Source organism: Crotalus tigris, unplaced genomic scaffold (assembly GCF_016545835.1).
Source record: "Crotalus tigris isolate CLP2741 ecotype Arizona unplaced genomic scaffold, ASM1654583v1 scf7180000024461.5605484, whole genome shotgun sequence".
Classification (NCBI taxonomy): Eukaryota; Metazoa; Chordata; class Lepidosauria; order Squamata; family Viperidae; genus Crotalus; species Crotalus tigris.
The window spans coordinates 771,574-799,078 of NW_024100632.1; the positions used below are offsets into that span (position 1 = coordinate 771,574).

Consider the following 27,505-nt stretch of genomic DNA (forward strand, 5'->3'; position numbering starts at 1 on the left):
ATTGCATCCAGTTCTTCCAGCAAGGGGAGGTGGGAAAAGGGGCAATGTGCTACTAACCTGACTAAACAGAATGCAGAAATGAGCTTGACGGATTCCTTCTCTGGATGCAGGACAGGATGAGTGGAAAAGCAGAAAGGATTAGTTAGGTCTTTTCAAGGTTTTTTTTGCTGAGTTTTTTAAGCCTCTCTCAAGCAAGAGGGAGAAATCCCAATTTAGAACATAGAATAATAGAGTTGGAAGCGACCCTGGAGGTCATCTAGTCCAACCCTTTACTCAAACAGGAGACACCCTATTCCATCCTGGACAAGTAGACGTCCAGTCTTTTCTTGAAAACCTCTAGTGATGGAGCAACACCCCCCCCCCCTCCAAAAAAATAACATCCTAGTTACCCAAGCAGCTTCTGGGGGCTGGCAACTTTCAGCTCCGCAGGAGTTGTCAGCTACCCTGTTTCAATATCTTTGCTGACTAGGTGTTAAAAGCAGTTTTCTGTATGGGCAAACATCCTTCCCTAGCAGCTGTGTTGATTGCAAGTGGGTCTGTTCCCATGTGCTGGAAGCCTTCAGCCTGCCACACTGCTAGGCCCACAGAGGAGTGGGTGGAATTGCAATACAAAATATATATATATATATATATATATATATATATATATATATATATATATATATATATATATATATATATATATCCATGGATCATTTCTTAGGCTGGTCAGGTGATTGAAGCCTGCCAGGGATAGGGTGTTTAAAATCACAAGCACATGCGCAGCCAGACATCAGTGGATAGTTTTGTAAAAACACTTGTGTGGTCACATTGGGCTGTGAGCTCTAAATCAGGGTGGCCAACTTGCGTCTCCCGTTTATTGATTTGCATTTGCATTAAGAAAGGGATAGAATCAGAGATCACGTGAAGTATTAGTACCGCTTTATAAAGCCTTAGTAAGGCCATGCTTGGAATACTGCATCCAGTTTTGGTCGCCACACTATAAAAAAGATGTTGAGACTCTGGGAAGAGTGGAGAAAAGATGATCTGGGGACCGGAGAATAAAACATATGAAGAACAGTTGCAGGAATTGGGTATGTCTAGTTTAGTGAAAAGGACCAGGGGGTGACTGGATAGCAATGTTCCAATATCTCAGGGGCTGCTCCAAAGAAGAGAGAGTCAAGCTATTCTCCAAAGCACCTGAAGGCAGGACAAGAAGCAACGGATGGAAACTCATCAAGGAGAGAAGCAACCTGGAACTAAGGAGAAACTTCCTGTCAGTGAGAACAATTAATCAGTGGAACTGCTTGCCTCCAGAAGTTATGAATGCTCCAACACTGGAAGTTTTCAAGAAGAGATTGGACAACCATTTGTCTCAAATGATATAGGGTCTCCTGCTTGAGCAGCGGGTTGGACTAGAAGACCTCCAAGGTCCCTTCCATACTCTGTTTTTCTCTTCTGTTCAGCAATGAGAATGGAAAGCAGGCTGGGTTATTCGAACTTGGATTTGGGCCTTTGGGATCTCCCCTGATCCCAAGAGGGAATATTGTGCTGCCAAATTATGACACTGTCATCATAAAGAACTCAAAGGATTATGGAAATAGGGATGTTTTTCACCCCTGTTCTTGAAATATCGGAAAAAGTGGTAAGGAGTCCAGGATTCTACCCCAGACAGACCAAGGAGGGGGTTGAAGGAAGTCTGGCTAGTCTTCAACTTACCATCATTGTCTAATGTCTATTCAAAGTTATAACGGCACTGACTTAGAACAGAGGCTCACGTGATTGTCGTAGCATCCCCGTAGCCGCATATTCACACAGCATGTATTTACAAGGGTTGCAGCATCCCGGGGTCATGTGATCACCATTTGAGATCTTCCCAACTGACTTCCAATGAACAAAGTCAATGGGGGAAGCGGATTCCCTTAATGACCTCATGGTTCATTTAACAACTGCAGCAATCCACATGATTCATTTTGCAAAATCTGGCCCAGTTCACTTGAAAACCAGCTTGGTTAGCAACAGACATTTTGGTCCCAAGTGTTGAGGACTGCCTGTAAAGGGCTTAGCCTCAGACAACGTCATCCCATCCTGCTCAAACAGTGTTTCCCAACCTCGCCAACTGGACTGTGGACTTCAACTCCCAGAATTCCCCAGCTGGTAGGAGGGGTCTTAAGGGTGCTGAGGTTGAGAAAGACTGGGTCAAACCCTAATGATTTCTGTCTGATTCTGGCAGGTGGCGTGTGGATGCTTTCAGCCCTTGTGGTTTTGCAAAGGCTTAGTGGGATGTGTGAACCCAGCCAATTGTGGCTTCTTCATTCTGTGTCTAAGCAAATCCCTTTTATTGCCATGCGGGCAGAACCTCTAAATCTTTCCAAACCAGCAACCACCACGACGTCACGTGGCAGTGAGTGCCAGCAATCTGGGAGATTGCCTCACCAACGAAAGCAGAAGGAATGTTGTTTGGCACCACTTTCTCTGCACGGCCGGCCAAATTTTAATTTCTCCTGAAACAATTGCCTGCTGCCACGTGCGATCAGCTTTCTTCCCGTTTGGTTCCTCCAAGTCTCTTCAACCACGAAGCACCCAGAAACGTGCTTATTACCCTGCTTGGGTTTATAAACTGGGTTTCTCTACGAGCGCTTAATCTTGGCATATACAGAATGCAGAGTTGGAAGGGACCTTGGAGGTCTTCTAGTCCAACCCCCTACTTAAGCAGGAGACCCTTCAGACAAATGGCGGTCCAATATCTTCTTAAAAGCCTCCAGTGATGGGGCACCCTAGAACAGGGGTCTTCAAACTTGGCCCTTTTATGACTTGTGGACTTCAGCTCCCAGAATTCCTCAGCCAGCATGCACGCTGGCTGAGGAATTCTGGGAGCTGAAGTCCACAAGTCATAAAAGGGCCAAGTTTGAAGATCCCTGCCCTAGGACTTCTGGAGGCAAGTCTTTCCACTGATTAATTTTTCTCACTGTCAGGAATTTTTTTTAGTTCTAGAATCTCTCTGGATCTCTCCTTGATACGTTTCTATCTGTCACTTCTTGTTGTGCCTTCAGGTGCTTTGGGGAACAGGTTGACCCCCTCTTCTTTGTGGCAACTCCTCAAATATAGAAGACTTAGTCCTTCTCTTTGTTAGACATATCCAGTTCCTGCAACTGTTCATTGTATATTTTAGCCTCCAGTCCCTTGATCATCTTTGTTTGATTTTCTCTGCACCCTTTCTAGAGTTTCAACATCATTTTTGTATCGTGGTGACCAGAACTGGATGCAATATTCCAAGTGTGATTTGCCCATGCAGTTTAAAGTGTTACTTATACCTTTATGTGATTTTGTTACTATCCCTCCATTTATACAGAGGGGTTTCTGAACACAAGTTCTGATTTTGCAATCCAGGAAGGCGGATCAATCTGCTAAACCACCCTTTCCATTTAACGCCAGCAGGAAAAGCCACGATGAAATGAGATCGACATCTGTGGACAAAGCAGACCCAAGAAGCCAACATTTGCCCTGACCTCTGGCTTTTCATTTCCTGTGCCATGATACAAGCTATAAAAACACTATCAAATAACCATCAGTGGAAGAAGCGGGAATCTGGCAGACAGGCTTTGCATTGAATATTCAAGAATAAGATGTGCCTTGTTGAAAAATGCTGGATTAGGAAAAAAAAAAGAGGAAAAGAAAGTTCTTTATGTATATGGTTCAATTTGGCCATTTTGTCTGCGGTTCGGATTTCTTACTGTACTCTCTCCCCCCCCCCCCGCCCAAACCCCCAAACTTACAGCATTCATACAATTTGACAGCTGTCAATTGAATGCAACCCAGTCCTTCCAAAGGCCTAGGACTATTTTGGGATATCAGTAACACATAACATGTCCTCCCTTCCCCCATGAAAACCAGCATGGTACATACCCAATTAAAAATGGGATCTTGTATACATATCTTGTTTTGCCCTCGACAAAGTGAAATAGTCTGGGGCTATCAGCAGCTGCGAGAATTCAACAGGTGCATTTTCTCAGCAAACGGAATTGGTTTAGAAAGGGCAGAGCTATGGGAAATTTTTTCAGTTTGTTGTAAATAACGCTCCACGACTTTTTTCTGGAGACAGAGAAAGATGTTGGTCCCTGAGATGCTTTTTCGAAAGACAAACTGGATTTTTTTGTTTTTCCCTGAAGACATTTCGTTTCTCGTCCAAGAAGCTTCTGGCTGAACTGAAGAAGCTTCTTGGGTGAGCAGTGAGACATCCTCAAGGAAAAACAAGATAGTCCAGTTGCCTTTGGAAATAGCACCTTTGGGACAACCATGACTTCGAGGCCGAGAATCTCCATAGACAAGAAAGCTGGTAACTGTCAAGGGGGAAAATGATAGGTTGGCTTGACATACTCAATTAAGCCACAACTTGATATGTGCTAAGTGTGCGAAAACTGCCACTCTCTGGAGTATGTCACTGTAAGGCATGGCCAAGCAGGAACCAGCAATCCTCAAGCCAGACAGAACGGTTGTGTTAGTTGTGTTAACCTGGATCAGTCGGAGCTTAGACTTAAGGTTGGGAAAAGAACAGTCCAAAGTCTGTTGACTTGAAAAGGTGGAAAGGAAAGTGTTCAAGACTAAAAGTTTAAATTTAAATAGATTAAAATGCAACCCAAGCTTGCATTTTAAGATCAGGTGAAGTATTAGTACTGCTTTACAAAGCCTTAGTACGACCACACTTGGAATACTGCATCCAGTTTTGGTCACCACAATATAAAAAAGATGTTGAGATTCTGGAAAGAGTGCAGAGAAGAGCAACAAAGATGATCAGGGGGCTGGAGGCTAAAGCATATAAGGTTCCTGGAATTGGGTATATCCAGTTTAATGAAGAGAAGGGTGAGGGGTGACATGATAGCAGTCTTCCAGTATCTCAGGGGCTGCCCCAAAGAAGAGGGGGTCAAGCTATTCTCCAAAGCACTTGAAGGCAGGACAAGAAGCAATGGATGGAAATTTATCAAGGTGAGATCCAACTTAGAATTCAGGAGAAACTTCCTAACAGTGAGGACAATTAAGCAGTGGAATAGCTTCTCTCCAAATTTGGGGTTTTCAAGGAGAGATTGGACAGACATTTGTCCAGAATATTATAGAGTCTCCTGCTTCAGTAGGGATCCGGGTGAGAAGGAAGTCCCTTCCAACTCCGTTATTCTGTATTCTAATAGGTTCTTATCCTTCCCCACTATTTTTTCTCCCAAGAGAATGAAATGAAATTCAATGAAAGCCAAAGGAAAGCAAGACATGTTGGATCAGGGCCAATGGTTGGAAAATAAACAGACTTCTTTCTTACTCCATCTGAGTCTGTCCTTTTTACACACACAGAGGGGGGGGGAAAGCTCAGATCATGAGTTGTTTCTTGAATAATTGCATCATGAAGGCTGTCCACAGAGTCCAATTTTTCGCAGTGGACTAATAGTTCAAAAGCTCTGGAGAAATAATAAAATTGGAGAGACTGTTTTCTCTAATATCTCCCTCCCCTCCTTTAAAGGTTGAGAAACAGCCTTTTTTTCCCCCTCTGGAAAAGGAAATCGAACAGGCCAGGGGGCTGCGAATTAAAACATAGTTTTCTGCTGCATCCAAAGCTCCATTTGAGCCGTAGGTTAAGATGGCTGAGTTCAATCTTGGTTAGACATGCTGGGTGAACTGAACCCGTTTGGTTAACTAGAGTTAGAGGTACTTGGTCGATTTGAACCAGCTATAGAAAATAAGTAAGTAAGTAATGGTATGGTGCTTTATGTGAATTAGAACATAGGATTTTAGAGCTGGAAGGGACTTCAGAGATCTTCTAGACTTAACCCCTGCACAAGGCAGGACACCTAATACCATCCTGGTCAAATGGTTGTGCAATCTTTTCTTGAAACCCTCCGGTGTTGGAGCACCCACAACTTCTGGAGGCAAGCTGTTCCACTGGTTAATTATTCTCACGGATAGGAAATTCCTCCTTAGTTCTAGGTTGCTTCTCTCCTGGATAAGTTTCCATCTGTAGCTTCTTGTCCTACCTTCAGGGGCTTTGGAGGTTAGGTTGACTCCCCCCTTTTCTTTGTAGCAGAGGGTGAAGGGTTCCATAACCATCTTCAGATCTTCAAACACCCCCTTGAAGCAAAACTCCTTCAAAGAAAAACAAGGAAGTCCAGTTGCCTCCTGAAGAGGCACCCTTGAGACAATGATGACCTGGGTGACTTGAGAATCTCCATAGACATTTGGGCTCAATTGTAGCCATAAGTTGAGGACCACCTGTATTGTAAGGTTACAGTAATCAAATCTTGCAAACGGAGATATGCTGAAGGTAACTCTTTATCTTGCAAAGCTGCTGATTTTTTGTATAACCCGCGGCTGCTAAAAGCACGAGATCAGAGGAAATCTTTTTTTCAGGTCAGCTGAGACACTCAAGAGCCAAGGGAACCCAAGAGATTTGTTTTTTTTAATATATATATATATATATATATATATATATATATATATATATATATATATATATATATATATATATATATATAGCTTGATGATGGGTAGCCTGATGATGCTGGCAGAAGCCAGCGAAAGCTTGGTTTTATTCGGGTTTTATTAAAACTTTTTATAGTTTTGTAACTTCCTGGTGTTCGTATATTTTATTGTTTAATATATTTATATATGTATTCTATCTCTGTCATATCTGCTCTAGTTTTGAGGCCCCTTTGCAACAATGTACTTTTAAGTCAGCCTGAATGTACTTAGCAAGCTGAATTTGCTCAGATCGATCCAAGGGAATAATTTTTCCCCAGTCTGGCCACTTTTTTTGTGTGTGTGTGTGTTTGGCTGTCTGTTTTTTTTCTCTCTCTCCCACTCATCCTGTTATCTGATTCCCCTTTGAAGTCACTCCGATGTCTTGATGTCTTTGTTAAGTCTAAATGTCAAGAATATGTCTAATTTCCTCAAATCTGGAAACGGTACAAAGAAGTAGGAGAGCTCTAATCATAAAATCTGTAAGAAAACCCCTCGTGTCTGCCTTGAAATATATATATTTTTTTTCATTAAGACCAGAGACTGCTAGTCTAGAAAGCAGAGGCATCTGATGGTTCATTTTCCTGGAAACGACAATTTAAAAGCAAAAGATTCTTGCTCACACACAGCGTAACACCCACAAATGTAGATCATCTGGGTTGTAAATCTCTATCTCCACCCATTTTTTTCTTTTACTCCCCCCAGGAAGAAATCCTATTTGTTCAATTGGAGGGAAGGAAAAGGTTGAATCAGGATGATTTAGAATAGATTAGTCAGTTTATTTTATTTTATTTTTTTAAAAATCCCAGTAGATTTAAAAATAGCAGCTTCTCTGCCATGGAAAAGAAAGCAAGGTACTTTCATATTCAGAGAAGCAAGGAATTCTCTAGATGTACCAAGGGATGTGAAATTAGTTAGGACATTATTTTAACATTCCAATTGATCTGAAAAGGAGAGTTGGATATGGACATCCAGAGGGAAACTCCAAAGCAGAGCTGAATTGATTTAGAGAAATTTGGGCTATGAAAGGCAGTCGGTTGTATTTAATGGCTCCAACAGAACCCATCAATTTGATTCAGCTGCTCTAGTCGGTGCTCCAGATTGATCGAAATTATTCTCAATCCATTTGGAGGGTTGGACAGTTAGGTATTTTAATCTCTGCCTGGGAATTTTCTGACAGGCACATCGGTTCAGCTGTAAAAGTCAAGTAGAGATGCAGAGAGACGGTGGAGTCTTGAGGGAAGGGTCAAAAATGTCCAGTTGCATGTTAAAAAGGGGGCGGGGCTCTGATCACATGATCGTGGCCACCATCTTTACTTTTTCTGCCCCTCCCTTGCAGACACCTTTGGGATAATCCTGTAGGTGGCCATGGATTTTTAAGCCTTCTTTCAGTACAGGTTCCAAAATCTCAGCTGCCAAAGTGTTGGGATGTCAAGAGATGTTGGTCACTTAACAACTGCAGTGATTTGCTTAACAACCAAGAGCAAAAAGTTGTAAAATTGGATGAGACTCACTCAGCAACGCCCCTTGCTAAGCAATGGAAATTTTGATCTCACCTGGGCATCTAAGCCAAGGACTACCTCTAGACAAGGTAAGAGAGAACTATACAAAAAGGTTTGTTTTGACGGTAGCTTTCTGTCAAAAGACGAACAGCTTTTGCTGTTTAACATCCAGCCGTAGTTACCACAAGCTTGGATTGCTATTTTGGAATGAAAATGTTGGCTTTGTCTTGGAGGAATGGCTAAAAACAAGCCTTCATGTTGAATTTCTTCCCTGTAGAAAGGTCGTCATTTCAAATCTCCTTTTTCTCTTCAGAACTGGCACGCCACAAAGTGTGGGATCCTCTCCGATTCTGTGAATGAACTAATGGAATGACTAGACTTTTGGCCACGACAGAAATAATGGCCAATAAGCAGATCGCCTTCCAGCTGTTAATTAACAGAGTGGCGTGCAATTACTCCACAAAACCGAAAGGATGTCGAAGGAGCAAACTTTAATTAAAATGTACATCTGGTCAAATGAAATGGCAGTGAAACATTTTTTTTTCACTGTGCACCAAAGTCAGGCAGACAGGAAAAGGGTTTAAACCCCAACCTTTCCCATCCCCTAATATTGCCCAGATGTTTGCTGCAGCTGAAACATACATGAGAACAATACTGTCTCCAGAATGCATCTACAATAACGTAGCAGAACAGACAATTTGAGGATATCTGTATCTATCTCTAATCTATCTCTATCTAATCTATATACCTATCCATATCCATATTTCTCTCTATCTGCTTGCCTGTCTTCCTTCCTAGCTTCTTATCCTAATTTCCTTATTTTTTTTTTCTTGTTCAGTGAACAGCCGTGTTGCTAACTTAATAACTGCAGTGTTACACTTAACAACCGAGGCAAGAAAAGTCATAAAATGGGGCAAAAGTCACTTAACAAATGTCCCACTTAGCAACAGAAATCTTGGGGTCAATTGTGGTTGTAGGTCTGGGGGCTACCTTTCGTTTGCTGATTTATTAAATTTATTCACCGACCATCTCCACCAAAGTGGCTCAGGATGGCTTACAACACAATACAAGCAAGAATATGAAAACATTAAAAACATTAAAAATAGCAGGGCTTGGATAAAACTAGGAATTAGGTATACAAGTAGGATAGATTTTCTTTCTTAGACCACCAAGCACCTGTAAGCACAAGTTCTCTTCCCCCCGATCCACAGAAATTCTCTGGTCCAAACATTCTCTCCCAGCCCAGCCTACCTCAAAGGGCTGTTGCTACAAATGAAACAAGTTAGGTAAGAAGTGTTAAGCGCAGTGCTTTGAGCTCTTGAAGGACAGGCAGGGTAAGACATACATCTTAAAAATAAATGAATGATCAGACATCAATCATTTTCCATAACTGCTTAAATTAATGCGAAGACATAAACCAGTTATCTGTATATAAACCTGCATGCCAATGAGACTTTATAACCACGATAGGAACTGGATGCTCACCAGTCCTGAGTTAGTGAAAGAGAAAGTTACAGGGACCTGATTAACAGAAAAAGTGACAAAGGCTTAAAATAGGCAGGGTTTAAATGGAATAAGGAAGGAAATAAAAAAGACAAAAAAAAAGGAACAGTGAAAGGAAAAGGACTTGAACTCGCAATGTTCAGCCCCAAAACAAACAAACAGAAGACTCTAATTGTAAGTAATTAGAATCGTAAAGAAAAAGAAGAACAGATGTAACGTTGTTATGTTGGGGTCTATGTTACAAAGTGACATGAAAATATCCTACAACATACACAATGGCAAAGAACATGATACAATATGGTCACTGTTACAAAATGACTCTCTTTAGTTATCCAACAAACCATTAAAAATCATTAAGAAGAGGTCCAACCTAACAGAAATTTCCTGACAGTGAGAACAGTTACTGGTAAACAGTGGAAAAAAGTTGTAAGCGCTCCAAAGACAGCCATTTCTCTGGAATGGTATAGGTTCTTGAGTAGGAGGTTGGATTAGAAGACCTCCAGGATCCCTTCCAGATCTCTTCCTCTATGTTTTATATCCATTATCAGCAGTTTGGCTGAGTGGGTGCGTGAATCCAAACTGGGTTAGGATTGATGGCTTTGTCTGCAAGGCAGCATCTGGGCGACCTGTTTTTAATTTGAATTAAGTTAACTCAGTGATGGTATGGTCTTCGGTTGGCTGTTCACAATAATACATTAGGCTGAAAGATGGCTAGCTGATTAAAGGTTCAGCGTATTATGTGAACTCAAGCAATTGGATTACGTTAACAAGCCAGGATAGTTGTGGCTTAGCATGTAAATGCAAAGACAAATCATCCACATTTTGAAGCTGCTTACAAGCCCTGAATTTTGGATTATCTGCCTGTGGTTCCCCCTCGCTTGGTGCTCTTGAGTCGTGTGGGACGACAATGCCTATGCTGTCCTCAAAATTGCGTCATCCTGTGAATGTGGAGGGCAGCGATTGCAGAAAAGTAAAACTGTTCTTTTTGGAACAGGGAGAAATCCCATATTATTAACCTCGCTGTTCCGAGGCCTGATTAAAACACACATATTTATTATGCTTTTGTATTGCAAAAAACACAGAGTTCTCCAACATTTGCCCATAAGGCTGTCAGTTCTGATTTGCTGTCAGTAACATCCTGCACTTTTCGAAAGAAAGAAAGAGAAAAAGAAATAAAGAGAATGAAAAAGAGAAAGAAAGAAAGAAAGAAAGAAAGAAAGAAAGAAAGAAAGAAAGAAAGAAAGAAAGAAAGAAAGAAAGAATTTTGTCTGCAATTAAGTGCCTCTTCCTGAATTAGTCAAATCCACATACCTGGTTTCCATACCTTGGCAAAGTTAAGACCCGTGGACTCCAACTCCCAGAATTCCTCAGCCAGCCAACTGAAAAACAAATATTGACAATGCAAAGTATATTAGTCCTCCTATTATGGCCAGCTTCCCAGGGGGTTGCAGTTTATAGGAGCTGCTTAATCTGGTCAATTACAGATGTGGCACTAATGCACATCTTGAACAATTGTTCCTATTATAATAATGAATTCATTGGTAATCCAGTGAGTGTTAAGTATAGGTGATATGGTGGTTTCTTTCTCCACCCGCTTTTTAATTTGCACTTTCTCCAAATTTTCTTCTTTCTTAAGATTGATGATGGCTGTGTTAAAAAAAAAAGATTATACTTACAATTTTTTTTAATATACACCTCTAGCCTGCTTTAATTAGCCAACCTTAGTCAAAACGATATGGATGCATGTCAGCATTTTATGCAAAATTGTTGGGCGACTTTCAGCTTCAAGTGACTTGTGCCAGCTCGAAAGAGGGTGATCCAGTGCCAGATTTAGACTTGATGAAGCCCAACATTATATAAAGCTTGGATGCCCCTGGCTGAAATCAGGACCGTGGGTGGCCACATCAGAATTGCAAACACATATACACTTTTCCACTATTTCATAGCAAATGAAAAATGCAGATTATTTTCAGAGGAATGTATTTCACTGATTACGGATTTATCCTTTAGATGGCTATGAGTTCTCTCTATAATATACTGTGTCCTGGAAGCAATACTTCCATTGTAATTGTTAAAATAACGTTAAGATATATGTATCTATGTATGTGTGTGTGTATATGTGTATATATATATATATAAAATCTTAAAAACTTGAATCCCAGGTATATTCATTAAAATACATATACACACACATGTATATATACACATACATACACACACATATATACATACATATATACATACACACACACACACACACACATACACACATAAATACAAGATACTGCTCAAATAAGTCACCAGGATGGCTTTTATTATTCATCTAAGCAATAATGTCCTCCTTTGAAAACAAAAATAGAAGAGAACTGACCTTTCGACTTTTTCCTAATAATTTCACGAGGGTTTAAAAATAATGGCAGGAAAAAAACTAATATAAGCTAAACTAGTAGAAAAAAAAATTCAGAAGAGACAGGAAAAAAAAAGGTAAAAGAGAAAACTGAAAAAAAAAAAAATAAACCAACCAACCAACCACCCCAAAGTCAGTCATAAACAAATCAACATTAAGCTGAGGAGAAAGGCGGGCCAGCTTGGCAAAGCCCGCAAACCCCGCCGCTGTCAATCAGGAAAAAGGGGCGTGGCTCCGAAAGCCGCGCATTCCGTTAGTGCGAGGTAACTTGCCTCGTTTGCTCCGGCCGCCCCTGCTTCCACAGCGCCCCTTTCGGCAACTCGGCCCACAGCGCCTGCGCCAAGCGGCGTCGGCGCCTCTCCTCCACCTCCGCCCCCCTCCTTTGCGTCCAGCCGGGACGGCCGTGCCACGTGGTCCGCGGCGGGCCAATGGCGAAGCGCGCTGCTGCGGGCGGCCGCCATTGCTGTCAGAGCGCCGAGCCTGCCAGCCTTCTGTGTATGTCTATGAGGAGAGCGAGGCGGCGTTGAGGGGAGCCCACCAGGGAGAAGGAGCGGCGGCGGCGGCGGCGGCGGGAGGTCGCGCTCCATCCGTAGCCCGGCGGCGGGGAACAAAACGACGCCGCCGCCGCCTCCTCCTCCTCTTCCTCCTCCGCCAGAGAAGGAGGAGCGGCTGCCTGCCTCCGCCCGCCCTGAGGGGACCCACCCGGCGGCGGCGGCGGCAGCAGCAGCAGCGGCAGCAGCGGCGGCTGCCCTGAGGCGCGCGCACCCTCCGTTTGTCGTCGCCGCCCGCCTCGTTTCCCGCGCCCCCATCATCTCCTTGGCCCGACGCGGGCGGGCGGGAAGGCGGAAGCGGCAGCCCCGCCCGCGCCGAGTGGCCGCCGCCGCCGCTGCCGCCGCCCTTTCTCTCCGGCTCGGCTGCCGATCGGGCATCGGCGAGAGGAAGGAGAGGCGAGGAGGCCGGCAGGGCGGGCGCCGCCGCCGCCGCCGGGCCCGCCCCCCTGGGCGCCTGTGCGGCTCCTGCCGCTGCCCCGCTCCGGCCCGGCCAGACATGCCCCGCTCTGGAGGCCGGGCTAGCCGAGGAGGACCATGACTGCGGCGGCGGCCAACGGGGCGAGCCTGGAGGACTGTCACTCCAACCTCTTCTCCCTGGTGAGTCTGGACGGGGGGGGGGAGGAGAGGGGGGAGGGGCGGGGGGCAGCAACTTTCTCGGCCTTTCAAGGCCCGGGGGCTGGGCCACCTCCCCCCCCGGCCCCACCCCTCGCCCTTCCCGGGGGGCTGCGGGGTGGGCAGGGGTCGCGTGTGTGTGGGGGGGGGGATGGGGGATGGGAGAGACCGTTGTGGGGGGGCAGCCAGGGGGCGGGGTGGGCGCCCCCGCTCTTGCTGGGGCCAGGGCAGCCCCCTCCCCAGGTGGCCCGGGGCAACTTTCCCCGTCTCTTGCGCGAGGGGTAGGTGGGTGGGTGGGGGGCTGGGTTAGGGGTGTGTCTGCCTCCCTAGGGGGTGGCTGTGATGATGATGATGATGATGATGGGGGGAGGAAGAGGGGGTCTCTCGGGGGGGTCTCTGCGCCGGGAAGGCAGAGCGGGGTCTGGTGGGAGGGGAGGGAGGTGGGGCCTGGCAGGGGTTTGGGGGAAGGGGGAGTGAGGGGCAAGGGGTAATGGGGAGGAGGAGGGTCGACGGGCTTTTGGGCAGGGTCGGCCTCCCTGGTCTTGGGTGGGAATGGGGGGGGCGAGCTGCGGAGGGTCTCCGATCTTCTCTTCCTGGGAAGAGAAGATCGGAGAGGGGGAGAAGAAGAAGAACAAAGGGATGGGGGGGGGAGAGAGAAAGAGTGAGGGGATGCCCTGGTGGAAGCCCCCCCCTTCCCCACCTGAAAAGAACTTGCTGGTCTGCATACCTCCAGAGAGGTTTTCAGGCTGGGGATCCGTCCCTTAGCATGGCTTGATGGTTCTAGGGATCGCTGCTGGGGCTTTAAAGGCATGCCTTGCAAATGAAAGGACTGTCCCCCCCCCTTTTTTTTCTTTTTAAACGGAAAGGTGATCTTTACAACGTGTGTGTGTGTGTGTGTGTGTGTGTGTGTGTTAGTGACTGGGCTGTATTGTGCCTGTCAGCTGAGACTGGTGGATATATGTGTGTGTGTGTGTGTGTGTGTGTGTGTGTGTGTGTATGTATATGTATATATTATGTACTGTATATTGTGCATGTATATACATTACAGGGTATTATTTTTAATAGGAGCACGAGAAGGTCATGATGCTTAAAACGAGCTGGCTGGCTTGCTAATCTTTTTGCTGTGTCTGTAATGATTGATGGGCTGCAGTGGTTTGTGTGTAGATCATGCGCTCCGGTTGGGGGGGGGGGAGAAGCGTACTGAGCTACAAACAAAAGCAGGAAAAATGGAGTGAATTTGGCCAAGATCGATACTTAACTTTAGTGGGGGTTAGGCGGTGTGGATTTGGTAGAGGAAAAAAAAAAATCTGATGGGCGTAATGTGTTTGAAGAGATATAAATGGTCCTTGGCTCTAAAAATGGGGTGTGTTGAATGAAGTCCAACAGAGTTGAAGACACCTGGGTAAATTGGCTGCCTCAGAAATGCAATATAATTTATCTCTATCATCAGTGCCAATATGTCAGTGAAAAAGCGTAACGTCCAAAAAGCCTTTATGCTAGGTTAAACAGAAGCAGTTTTGTAATAGGTTTAGAATTACAGTTGGGTATATATCCCATAGGTTGACTTATTTGATGCTTAGAATGTTAATATTTTTTATGTAAGAATGCCCAGTTAACCATGAAAGTGTTTTGACTTCAAGCAGCTCGGTCTTGAGGCACCCTGATGTATAATTTGTATTTTAATTCTGATCTTGCAACATGACTGTACAAAGGACTAGCATTAGGATTGCTGTAATAGTCTCTGAATTAAGTTTAGCCTCTTGCTAGAGAAATGATCACACAGATCTAGACCACAAGTCAGTTGGAATTACTCAGAAGTAAATCCAGTGGGCTGTACTTTTAAGGAAGGATTTATAGAATTGCAGCTGATGGCTCTTTTTGTTTTGTTCCACCTCCTATTACATAAATCAATCTCCCTTTCTTAACCTTGGTGATTTTTTAAATTTATTGCACAGTTATTGAGCATATGGAAACAAAGAACAATCATGCTGCAGTTGCTACTTCCCAGTGCATTAGTTGTTTTTATACAACTAAGCATATGGTTTCTGCCACCATAGGGAAAACACACTAATGGACTCTTCACTGCAGCAGAAAACATCAAAATTTGTATATCCTTCTGATACTAATTGTATGACATCAGTGTGCCAGTGACTGCTTTCATACTGGGAATTAATTGTTTCTAATAATAATTCATTTCAAGATAACCCTAAACCATTGAGAAATATGCAACTGTCAATTAAAACAAAATATAGTGGAAATATCTGATCCACATTACTAACTCCCGCCCCCTCGAAATTATACCAATTTAATTTTAAGCTAAACTGTTAAAGTCTGGAGTATCTTTAACTTTTTTTTTTAACCAATGGAAAAGAATTTTTGTAGCCCAGGATTGAACTGGAGGGGGGGGGAGGGCTTAGTACTTTCTGAGCTTAATGGTCTTCTTGTAGATGTTTCATTACTAAACTAGATAACATGGACAGTGTATCAGACTTTGTAATAACTAACATCAACAGTGTATCAGACTTTGTAACAACGTTCTGTTGCTAAACAAAATGGGAAATACTGCAGGCATAGGGTAGGAAATGTACTTTTTGCTTGAAAAGTTTTTGCATAGATGAGATGGCAATTTCTTTTGTGTTTCCTCCACTCAAGCTCAGAGGAAAACAGTGATACTAAGAAGTAAACAAAATGCTGTGCTTCGTTATTTTGTCAACACAAATATTTTGAATGATTTTGTTTCTAAAAGAGTAACAGAATCTCCTATGCAATAATTGCCCCTTAATTATTATTGTTGTTGACATGTTTTGAATGTGATGTGTCCATAGTTTCCACAAAAGATACAGGGCTAAGGATAATGCTGGGATTCTCAACATTCCTGTGGAATCAGCATACATTCATTTTTATTTTTATATTTAGTTCAGGAGTTGTATTAATGATCAGTAGAGATTGATTGGAAGAAATGAACCCCCATTTTTCCGTTGCTTCAGCTGATTGCTCTTGCTGTTTTGTTTTTTTTTATTTCGAAAACAATAGCTTTTAGGCTAACGTTATGGTGTGATTATGTATCAACTAGAATGCAGATAGGTTTATGTTTTATTCTGGCTAATTGAATAATTGGGAACAAAACCAGCAACGTCTTGTGACAGCTCAATAGGCTAACACATTTACTCTGGCATACTTTGATGAAGTGTGCTGTAGTATGTTTATATTATGGCATAGTTGAGTGTGTAGTAACTGTTTGATCAAATAGAAATAAAACATAGAAGTTGTAGACTGTGTTAGTTACCATAGACAGATAGGTCACAGTCTTGCATTGCTAAGCTGAGGAATGTTATTGGAGCACATATTAATGCCTTTGTTATGTTCTGTATGGCATCATCTGCTTCTGTTTTCTTGACCAGGAACATCTGCAGTCCTAATTACTAGGCAACTTATAGTTCAATCAGAATAGAGCTGGAAGGGACCTTGGAGGTCTTCTAGTCCAACCCCCTGCTCAAGCAGGAGACCCTATACCATTTCAGAGAGGTGGCTGTCCAGTCTTTTCTTAAAAACCTCCAGTATTGAAGCACCCATAACTTCTGGTGCCAAGCTGTTCCACTGGTTAATTGTTCTCACCGTTAGGAAGTTTCTCCTTAATTTCAGGTTGCTTCTCTCCTTGATTAGTTTCCATTAATTGTTTCTTGTCTGGGCTTCTGGTGCTTTGGAAAATAAGTTGACCCCTCTTCTTTGTGGCAGCCCCTCAAACACTGGAATACTGCTATTTATTTATTTATTTACAAATATTTATATGCCGCCCAATCCCAAAGGACTCAGGGCGGCATACAAGGTTAAAAACAGTCGTAAAAGAATAAAATAATCCAGTCATACCGCGAGTCCGATCATATCCCGGCTATCCTGTCACCCCAGTTTTTCTTTTCTCTAGACTTGCCGTACCCAGTTTCTGCAACTCTTCTTCATATGTTTTAATCATCTTAGTTGCTCTTCTTTGCACTTTTCCCCGCAAAGTCTCAACATCTTTTTTTGTAATGTGGTGACCCAAACTGGATGCAGTATTCCAGATGTGGCCTTACTAAGAATTGAATAAAGTTGAATGATGGATGGTTTTTATTGTTCTGATTCCATGCATTCTTATAACCATGCTGGCTGGCTTGCTTTGGAAGGAAACTGTTCTTTTACCTTGAATTGCAGCATTATAACTATGACATGGTTTTAATCAGACATCAATCAGTGTTAAAGCTTTATTATTTACCTTACTTATGCTGTAACTATGGAACTCAGCCCTGCAGGTTTAATATTTACACACCAAGTGTGAAAGGCCTGTCTTTTATTCTGTAGGCTCAAGGTGTAACGGAATGGAAGATGTGTATTATATTTTTACACCCCTGTAAAATGTTTTGGTTTGGTGCTTTAGCTGCAGTAATGATCTGCTTTTTTTTTTTTTTTAATTAGTGCCTGACATTTGTGCTCTGGAGTTCTGTCTAAATGTCTGAGATGCTTTTATGTTTATATAAATTATACCCCTTCTTTGTTTCTTATTAAGGTATTGAATTAGTTTTCCCGTTTTTAATCTTTTAAGCAGTTTTGCCATCTGCCAGTGGACTTTGAGATGGATTAGAAATGATTGTTTCCGTAATGAAATAATTAGTACAATAAAAAGAAAACTGACATCTAGGCATTAACCTTGATGTTTAGGCTGATTCTTCTGTTATCTTGAGCTTAGGCCAGTGGTGGCAAACCTTTTAGAGACCGAGTGCCGAAACCCATTTATGCATTGCCGGGTGCCGAGGGCATGGACACCAAGTGGGCCTGGTGCATGTGCAGCTTTGTGGAGAGCTGCACATGCGCGGAGAGGAGGAGAGAGCAGCTTGGCCCAGCAAAGGCTCGTGTGCCACTAGAGACAGCTCTGCATGCCGCCTGTGGCACGCGTGCCATAGGTTCATCACCATGGGCTTAGACCAGTGTTTCTCAACCTTGACAATTTTAAGACATGTGGACTTCAACTCCCAGAATTCCACAGCCAGCATTGCTTAGTCCACATGCCTTAAAATTATCAAGGTTGAGAAACACTGGCTTAGACCATTGGGTTGCTAATGCCAAGGCAAAGAATAAAATGTGGCAGGCAAAATGCATGAAATAGAATTACAGAATAATAGAATTGGAAGGGACCTTAGAGATCTTCTAATCAACCCCATTGCTCAAGCAGGAGATCCTATACAATTCGAGGCAAATGGCTGCCAGTCTCTTTTTAAAAACCTCCAGTGATGGGGCAGCCACAACTTCTGGAGGCAAGCTGTTCCATTGATTATTTTTTTTCCCCCACGGGAAATTTCTCCTTAATTCGAGAAATGAAGGAAGGGAGAAGCTTTACTGCCCAATCTTTGGAAGAGCTAGAGGGACTTAGGGAGGCATAAAGTAAAGAGGGCTGGTTTGCAAGACAATTCTCCTAAAATAAGGGAAGGTTGCATTCTTTCTAACCCTAACCCTAACCCTTTCTTCGTCTTTCGAGTTTTTGATCCCTTTCTTAGTTTCAAACATGGCTTCTGTCAGAAATTAGTTGTAGGCCAAGATCAGAGAGGTGAATAATTGACAAGAGTCTTTGCTGTAAACTCTTCTTTTTAACCACCCCCAGTTTCCCAGCATTGCAGACAGAAGTGAAATTAAATGGTGCATCGATCTGATTTCATGTACAGATTTCTGTTGCTAAATGAGACAGTTATTATGACCTTCCTTGCCATCGTTGTTAAATGAATCGCTGGAGTTGTTAAGCTAGTAATACAGTTGCTAAGTGAATCTGGCTTCCCCCATTGATTTTGCTCGTCAGAACGTTGCAAAAGGGGATCACGTGACCCCGGGACACTGCGACCATCATAAATACGAGTCAGTTACCAAGCGTCTGAATTTTGATCCCTTGATCATGGTGATGCTGTAACGGTTGTAAGTGTGAAAAAATGGTCATAAGTCACTTTTTTCAGTGCTGTTATAACTTTGAACAGTCACCAAATAAACTATTGTAACTCAAGGACGACCTGTATAGGATTCCTGCTTGAGCAGGGGGTTAGACTAGAAGACCTCCAAGGTCCCATCCAACCCCATTATTCTGTGTTCGGCGAAAGCTATTTGGTCCCTAAATGAACTGGTGTAAGTTGAGGACTACCTGTAATGTCTTCTTATGTAGAATTCCCACTGAAAGAAATAGGTTTTTGTCGAGGGTTTGGCTGTCCACTCCAGTCCCCCCAAAAATGCTGCTCAGAGGGTGGAGGACAATGCTTAAGTCCTGTCTCCTGTCTTGGACAAGGAGGTGAACCACCAATTTGTAAGTCATTCCCTTTTCTTGAAATGCATGTGGACCATTTCCGTTTTAGCATGGTAGCTGGCTTACAAGAAGCAATACGATACAACCGTCTTGCACAAATAAACTGGTTAATACCAACTTAAGCGTAAAACCTGCAGTAGGATTTCACAGCTTAGGACCAATCAGCGCATTGTTTTCAAGTTGGTTTTTCTCCTCTTGAGAGATGCATGTAAATTTTGCCTCCTCCAAGTCATTTTCGTAGAATATTATTCATTGTTGGTCATGACTCATTTCCTGTAGATCCTAACTGCTTGCTGTTCTGTTTCATCCTGGCTTCATTCAGAAGTCAAGGAGCATTAATTCAGGCTTTTAAAACTTGAAGTAGGAAAAGAAAACAAACTTCTTATCTGTATCTCTCACCTTGTCTTGTTCTCCTGTTGCTTCTGACTGGTATTAAATTCTTTCGCACACAAGAATAAGAAATTCTAAGCTAGCAGGGTTTGTAAAGCCCGTGATACAATCAGCCAGAGTAAGTATCATGTTTCTAGTGTCAAATTTGTTTGGTTCCTGCATTCTTGATCTGCGCTGACCTTTGAAAACATACTTTCCTACAACATTAGTAAGCTGAATAAACAAGAACAGTCATTCTCTAAAGCTAATGGCTTTGGACAAATGTCTCAATTTCCAGATTTCTTTTTTCTTTTTTCATGGAAGAATGTGTGGTGGAAGAGAAACGGTTCATTGGCTGTTGGGGTTTTTTTAAATGACTTTTTTGGACTGAAGTTGTATTTTTTTTTTTTTAGGAGTTCCATAACTGGTGTGCAAAACCAGTTCTGGATAAATTGGTTAGTTTTTGAAGATGCTGCAAAACACTTTGCTGTTTTTAATAGCTGCAGACAAATGCCATGGCCTCTCTGGAAATCTCTCATGTTAAGAGAGGTTGAAGGAATTCTGCTTTATGGATTAACTTGACAGATAGACAACGCTGTGCCGATCATGGGTGTTTTTCACGGTAGGGTTTGTGTTATTAAAAGAGACTAAACAGTGGTAAAAGATAATTGTTTTGAAGTATTGACTGTACTGTATTCCTCTTGTACATATGCCTCTCAATAAGCAATTATTTAGGTTTGATTTTTGTCAGTTTCCCTTTCATGTCTCTACCAGTCACAAAACTCATTTTAATAAAGCACCCGAAGCTAGAAATAAATCTCTGTGTACTGGAGGTCTTGACTTACCAATAACATTTAGAAATCAAATAAGTATTTTCCCTGGAAAACTTGTTTTGAACAAAACTTGGTACTTGGATTCACAAATTACATTGAGAGCTATAATGTGGTTTCTTTCTTGCTTGCGCTTGTATGATTCCTAGGTCGTGATTTTTGTAAGCAGTATTTTTTTTTCCTTTTCATTCTGTATAAATCTGTCATTGGAATTTAACAGGATATAAGAATTGGGGTTTTGACTCACATTTATGACGGTTGCAGTGTCCCGGGGTCTTCTGAGAAGCCAAGTCAATGGGGAAACCAGATTCACTTAACAACCTTTTTACTAATTTAACAACTGCAGTGATTCGCTAACAACTGTGGCAAGAATAGTCATAAAATGGGGCAAAACCGCTGAACAAGTTTTTCACTTAGCAACATAAATTTTGGGCTCAATGTGGTTGTAAGTTGAGGACTACCTGTATATTGCTAGTCTGTGTTTGATATGCCATATTCTAAGTAGATAAATACAATTAAATAAGTTTGTTTGTCATCAGATACTGTACATGCTGTAAATACACACGTGGAGGAAGATTTCAAATTGAAAAAGGCCTGGATATACTACTTTGGTCTACTGCCTGGAAGAATTCCCGTTTGTGTGTCCAGCCGTTTGTTTGCAGATTGCGTGACTTCTTCTGCTAAGTCCATTTCTTTGGAATTGAAACCACAGCCTCCCTAAACAAAGGGAGACCAAAGTCTTAACTGCCTAAAATGAGATCCTACTGCCTAAAATCTTGAGTGAGCGTGCATACAGTTTGCCATCCCAATAATGACCATTCAAATAGCATTTTGTCTAAAGCACCTTGCAGCACTACCTGTAGTCCTTTAAAAAAAAGAGAGAGAGAGAGCAAAACAGCCTATTTCTGTGTGTCTCCCCACCTCTCTTCCTTTCTTTCAGCTCAGCCGTGATGTCACTCAGTGGCTTTTCTGCTTAGCCAGCATTGTCCCTCAGGAACACATTTTATTTTGGGAGCGGAGCTATAAATTGGGGGTCTCGGCGGGCTTAAAAAAAATCTTATTTGCTGATGGCACATCTGATAGATTTCTTGTTTTACTGCTGCCCCCTTAGGAGACAGCTCTTCTTCGGCGGCCTTAGTTCCTTTTTTTCCCCTTCCTTCTTCGAAACACAAACCTCCTGGTGTTCTTCATCTCTGTTTCTTCCTTTGTCGTGGAGCATCGTAGAGAATTTGCAGAAGAGGGCATTGTCTAGAAAACAAGATCTCATGTAAGGACCAAGGGTTTTTGTGTGTGTGTGTGTGTGTGTTCACATCATTTGAAGTGGCAGATTATTCTTAAACGATACACCCACTTAAATTCGCGGATAGCTGAAAACTGGGTTTCGGGTAAGATGCTTCGACACCTCTGTAGTTATGTCATTAGCTCGGCTCTTCCAAAATTAATTTCTAACTACTGTTGTGCCGTGACGTTGGCGGGGCTTTCAAAGCAAATAGCGTTGCTGGATTTGGGCTATTTGCTTAAATACTATTTGCTTAAAGGCTTTGTTTGAAATACGTATATGTGTCCTTCTAGGCAGCTTCCCCTCCACTTGATATCTTCACGATACTTGCTTATATAAAAAAAACCTCTCAGCTGGTACGGTCAGCATATTCGGAGGGCACCAATTTGATAAGGCAACTCAGATGTATTTTTATAGATTTTAATCTCAAAGCACGCGGCGACGGCACCTTCCTGTAGACACCTGATGATTTGACACAGAATTTTCTCAAGCAGCTACACCTGTTGGGGTGGTTTGTTTTCCCATTCTGTGTCTTAACAGCTCAGCTAAACACTTTCGTTGTTTACAGTTGGACTCCTTGTGTATTAGGTTGTGTCTAAGTCTGGCTTCTGTTTTGTCCAGCTGTGTAGATTTGTCGCCTTTCTCGATGACTGCATCTGTGCAGTTCTCCTAGCAAGGTCATGATTTTCCATTGTCTTTTCCTGGATGGTTTCTTTTGAGTTCCCAGTTTGTTCAGACTGCCCATTCAAATGCATACCAGAGGTGATTCAGCGTAGCAACCAAGATCAGCCCTTGGTCCACCTGCGTGTCGCCATCTGCATTGGTAGCATTGAAATAGTATGGACCAATAAAACTAGTCCTCGTTTAGCCACCGCAGTCGGGACCTGCAGCTGTGCCCTCCATCTTCTGCTTTCCATCCCTGTGCAGAGACCTGCAAAGGTCATAAGTGGGAGGGCTGGTTGCGAAGTTAGCACTTTCAACTCCTTTGCAACTATGAGCCATTGCTGTATGAGACCGTCACTAAAACGAGGACTACCAGTGGTGTTATTTATTATATTTATAATCCAAGAATTGAAGGGAAGGGGGGTGATGATGAATTATCCTGAGACCGTAGCCAGTCGCAGCCCTTCCCGTGCGAACCAGGGTGAGGAAGTGGGAGGTGACCTCAGATGAAAAAGCTGCTTTGATGTTAGAGTTAATTGTAGATTAGGCTTGCTAATTTCATGCCAAACTTGAAAATCTAGGCGTAATTTGGCACGGTTGTACATTTTCTGCTGAAATTGTGGTAAGGACAGTTTTTGGACTGAGATAGCTTTTGATTGTATAAGAAGGAGAAGGGAGTGGGCCCACCCTTCGGTCACCTTAATTTTAGATTCTGTTCTTGCATTTTTTTTTTAAGGGTGCAAAGTCATGTGGAAGCACATAGCAGCTCTTTATTTAGGGAGAAGGCCCCCGAGATTGAAAGGCGCAATAAATGTTGGTTTTTAGAGGCGCTCCCAGAACTTTCTCCATCCTAGGACTGCCCCATGAAGGGGTGAAGCACTCCTAGCTCCTCAGAGGTTCAGCTTGGCTGCCTCAAATCACTTTGAGGTCTTCAGGGCAGGTGTTTCTACACAGGGAGGGACACTTTGGAAAGAGCAAATGTGTAGTAGACCTCAGGGCCGCAAAGCAGCTGTGTTGCCCTGCAAAATAAATCAAGAGCAGTCCTAAGCAAAGCATTGTGTTGAACTCTTAGTGGTTGGCTTGGCCCTTTTGTGAGTCATTTTGGGACAGTGCTCCCAATATGCTTTCCAAATTCCAAATACAGGGAGTCCTTCGCTTGCTTTGACACTTCATTTCAAAGTTAAAAACAGCACTGGAAAAAGTGATTTATTATCATTTTTCACACTGATGACCATTGCAGCCTCCGCAGGGTCACAGGATCAACATTCAGATGCTTGGCAACTGACTCATGTTTATGACGGTAACAGTGCCCTGGGGTCACGGGGTCACCTTTTGCCCGGAAGTCAGTGAGGACACCAGGTCCACTTAACAACTGTATTACTAACTTAACTGTAGTAATTCACTTAAGGATGGGAAGAAAAGGTCGTAAAAGGGTGTCCAATTCACTTAATAAATGTTTCGCCTAGCAGCACAAATTTGGGGGCTCTATTGTGGACGTCCAGTCACTGCCTTAAAAGGATTGCTCTTATTATAAATAAAAAAATGTTTTAGGGTAGTGTGTGGAAAGCTACCAGCACTGCCAGCCTAGCTCTGATCAATGACTCGACTAACGTTTTAAGTAAGCTAATACCTTATAACATATGGTGACCATTTAGGTTACAGCACGAAACGGGTTCGTCCACATGTTTAAACAGCCAGCTCTTTATATTGGGGCACTTGGGAAGCTGGGGGGGGGGGAAATTGGCCTGTTATGATGAGCGATGCCATTCTCGCTAGGTTTTCAGCTGAAAGGAAAAATAAATAATTTTCGTTAGGCCTGACTTTCATGGAGATATCAGTTGTATTCTCAGCCTCTTGCTGGGGTAGTGAATATTTACACCGAGGTCTGTCTGCCTTAAAATGTTTCTGGACAGGAAGAAAGAAATGATAATCGAAGCCATAATATTGTTAATATCGTGTTTCCCCCAAAATGAGAGCAGGTCTTATATTAATTTTGCTCCAAAAGATGCATGAGGGCTTATTTGGGGGGAAATAGCGGTACTAAATGCGTCTGTCTGACGATATTAACTAGGGCTTATTTTTTGGGTGGGGCTGATATTACGAGCGTCCTGACAAAATCATGCAAGGGCTTATTTTCCAATTGGGCCTTATTTTCGGGGGAAACACAGTATCACATGTTTTCTCTGTGTCCCAAATAGAGGTTCTGGGTTCCGTCCAGATTCTTGATATATAGAATTTCAGCAGGCCCAGCAGACTGATTAGTCTGTATTATATTTGTGCGCTTTTCATAATCAAGACTTACTGGTGCATGTTAGTTGACCAGGATGCTGGAAGTCAATCTTCTGAGACCTTTCTTATTCATAGTTCCTCATAAGTATAACTTGATGTATAGTGTTAGAATAAAATATAGATTATAGACAAATGTATATTTAAAAGATAAATAAATATACAGAAATAAGGGAAAAAATGTTAATATTATACTATAAATAGCGAGCAAGCTCAAGAACTATATGTCTATATTAGTACTAATATTACTGTAAAGTGATTGAAGATGTATGGAACCATTGATGTCATATCTTTGTCCAATGTGTTTTTAATTTTGTATTATTAATAAAATTTATTTAAAAAAAATAAGTATAACTTCAGCTGCCCAGGTTCAAGACCCGAGTGCCATACGATGGGGTGAGCTCCCATCCAGCTCCTCTGAATCAAGCGGTTCGAAAGCATGCAAATGCAAGTAGATAAATAGGTACCACTTTCATGGGAAGATAACAGCGCTCCATCCGTGTCATCATGCTGGTCACGTGACCGCGGAAATGTCTTTAGACAGCGCTGTCTCAGTGGCCTTGACACGGAGAAGAGCACTGAGTCCTATAGTTGGCAAAGACAAACGGAGTAAAATATGCAGGGATTCCATAAGTATAAAACATAATCTGAAAGTCTCTTTGATATAGGAAGCTTTATTCAAGCATTGAACTCTGAAATGTTCTAGTTTATAATGATTTTTAATACTTTCATCATTCATCATCATCATCATCTGTTTTAGATTACAACCTCCAGCTAGCAAAACCAACGTTCAGATATTAAAAGAATGTTGGTCTGAATCCATGGACTTGTCAAGATAGAGCTGACTGGAATTAGATTTTAAGAATTCACAGAAAAAGATTTTAGGAAAAGCACACCTTTGTTAAGAAATTTGCTTCCCCCCCCCGATGATTTTTTAAAGTTTTAATTGGGACTATTTGTCATTTAATTCAAGAAACGGCTTATTCTACTTTGGGCTCATTTAATGATATGCCGCAGCTCAGAAATTAATTTTTTTCAGACAAATTTGTATCGGGTTTTCCACCTCATATCAAGAAATCATTCTTATTTATGAATTTTAATTCTTCAAATCTGCATACAAATAAAGCAGTTGTGAAGAAGAAATACATTCTTCAGTGATTTTTAGACAATGCATTTGGGTTTTTTTTTTTTTTTACTGCAGCAAACATATTTTAGAAAAGGCATTTCTTCCTGTTGTGTGTGTTTGTGTGTGTGTGTGTGTGTGTGTGTGTGAGAGAGAGAGAGAGAGAGAGAGAGAGAGAGAGAGAGAGAGAGAGAGACTCTGGTGCCTCCTATGAATGGTTAAATCTGCCACTTGATTAATTGGAAGCACACTTTTAATCAATTAAAATGTTTTAAATCAATTCATCTAGCTAATGAATGGAACTGATCTGGCTGCCATAGGTTTCCTATTTAAGTTGAAATAGATGGGATAAAATGCTTTTTTTTCAGCTATTGTGGGGCTCGGGCATTTTACAAAAGCAAGTATTTGTACATATGTTCGGTTTTATTTTCAGTGACATCTTCAGATCCACTGACAGAAGGATCAAATAGCAAGGTCAGGTGTTGGCTGACCTCTGCGGTGAGCCATTTTCCTCCACCACGAATTTTGTTTCCCTGTTTCCCCCAAGCGAAACCTGCCTCTTCTAGTCTAGAGTTCTTGGAAATAATAGAAAATATTTTGCCATTTCCACTCACGGCTTTGTGGTTCTCGTTTCTTAAATACTCAGTCCAGTCTGTGGTCCTGAGATTTCCCGTTGCCCTCCCCCCCCCTCCCCTTCCATCACAAATTAATTTCAAACTTGCTTTGCTTTCTTGGTTAGATATTGCCACTGTTGGAGACTTCCGCTCTGATATCACAATATTATTTTAAACACTTTGAAAAGAAGTAATATTTTCGTTTGGCCAAGCAACACGACTATGAATATGAACGCTAGACTCCTGGACAGATTTGATGGCTTCTGACGTCCCATTTCTATTACTGAAGATGTTGTCAGTCAGTATTTAAAGCCAATAGTCAATATTTAAAGCTGCTTGCCAGTGAGACGGGCGGCATATAAATTTAATAAACAAGGAAATAAATTTTCCCCCACTGTGAAGGGCAAGAAAGGAAAACACCTTTCCATGCCTGTATTTTGCTTGGAATTTATTTTATTTATTTATTTATGAGACTTATATACCGCTTTAAGTGCAAGCACTCTCTAAGTGGTGTACACCAGTAAGCAATGTATGTGTGTGTATATATATATATATATATATATATATATATATATATATATATATATATATATATATATATATATATATTTATATTTACATTGCCCCCAACAATCTGGGTCCTCATTTTACCTACCCCGGAAGGATGGAAGGCTGAGTCAACCTTGAGCCGGTGAGATTTGAACCGCTGACCTGCTGAACACAGTCAGCTAAAGTGGCCTGCAGTACTGCACTCTAACTGCTGCGCCACCTCATAGGTAATTTCAGCGGTTTTTGTCTCCTGTCATTCTCAATTGCTCGCTCTTAGTTTTCTTCTTTCTCATAACTGCAGAATTTCTCCTAGTGACCCAACTGGTCATAAGCCTGAAAGATACTTGGATTTTCTCTATCTCTCTGTATAACACTTTGGGAGAAAAATATTGAGTGTGGGAGGAGAGCTGCTGTGGTATTTGTGGGG

At 42.2% G+C, this 27,505-nt stretch overlaps 2 protein-coding genes across 3 annotated transcripts in view; one reads left to right on the top strand and one right to left on the bottom strand.

The window, feature by feature from the left end:
* RNFT2 (ring finger protein, transmembrane 2) overlaps positions 1 to 10,826 on the bottom strand; it is a 56,750-nt gene extending 45,924 nt beyond the window's left edge. The window contains exon 1 of the mRNA XM_039332603.1: positions 10,794 to 10,826. The gene's annotated coding sequence lies outside the window, so the exon portion shown is untranslated. The remainder of the gene's footprint in view (positions 1 to 10,793) is intronic.
* A 1,103-nt stretch (positions 10,827 to 11,929) lies between these two features.
* MED13L (mediator complex subunit 13L) overlaps positions 11,930 to 27,505 on the top strand; it is a 131,864-nt gene continuing 116,288 nt past the window's right edge. The window contains exon 1 of one of the 2 annotated variants that reach the window (XM_039332602.1): positions 11,930 to 13,037. In XM_039332602.1, the coding sequence (XP_039188536.1) occupies positions 12,975 to 13,037 (63 nt within the window). In that variant the 5' untranslated portion in view covers positions 11,930 to 12,974. The remainder of the gene's footprint in view (positions 13,038 to 27,505) is intronic. The other variant, XM_039332601.1, reaches the window with a different exon arrangement.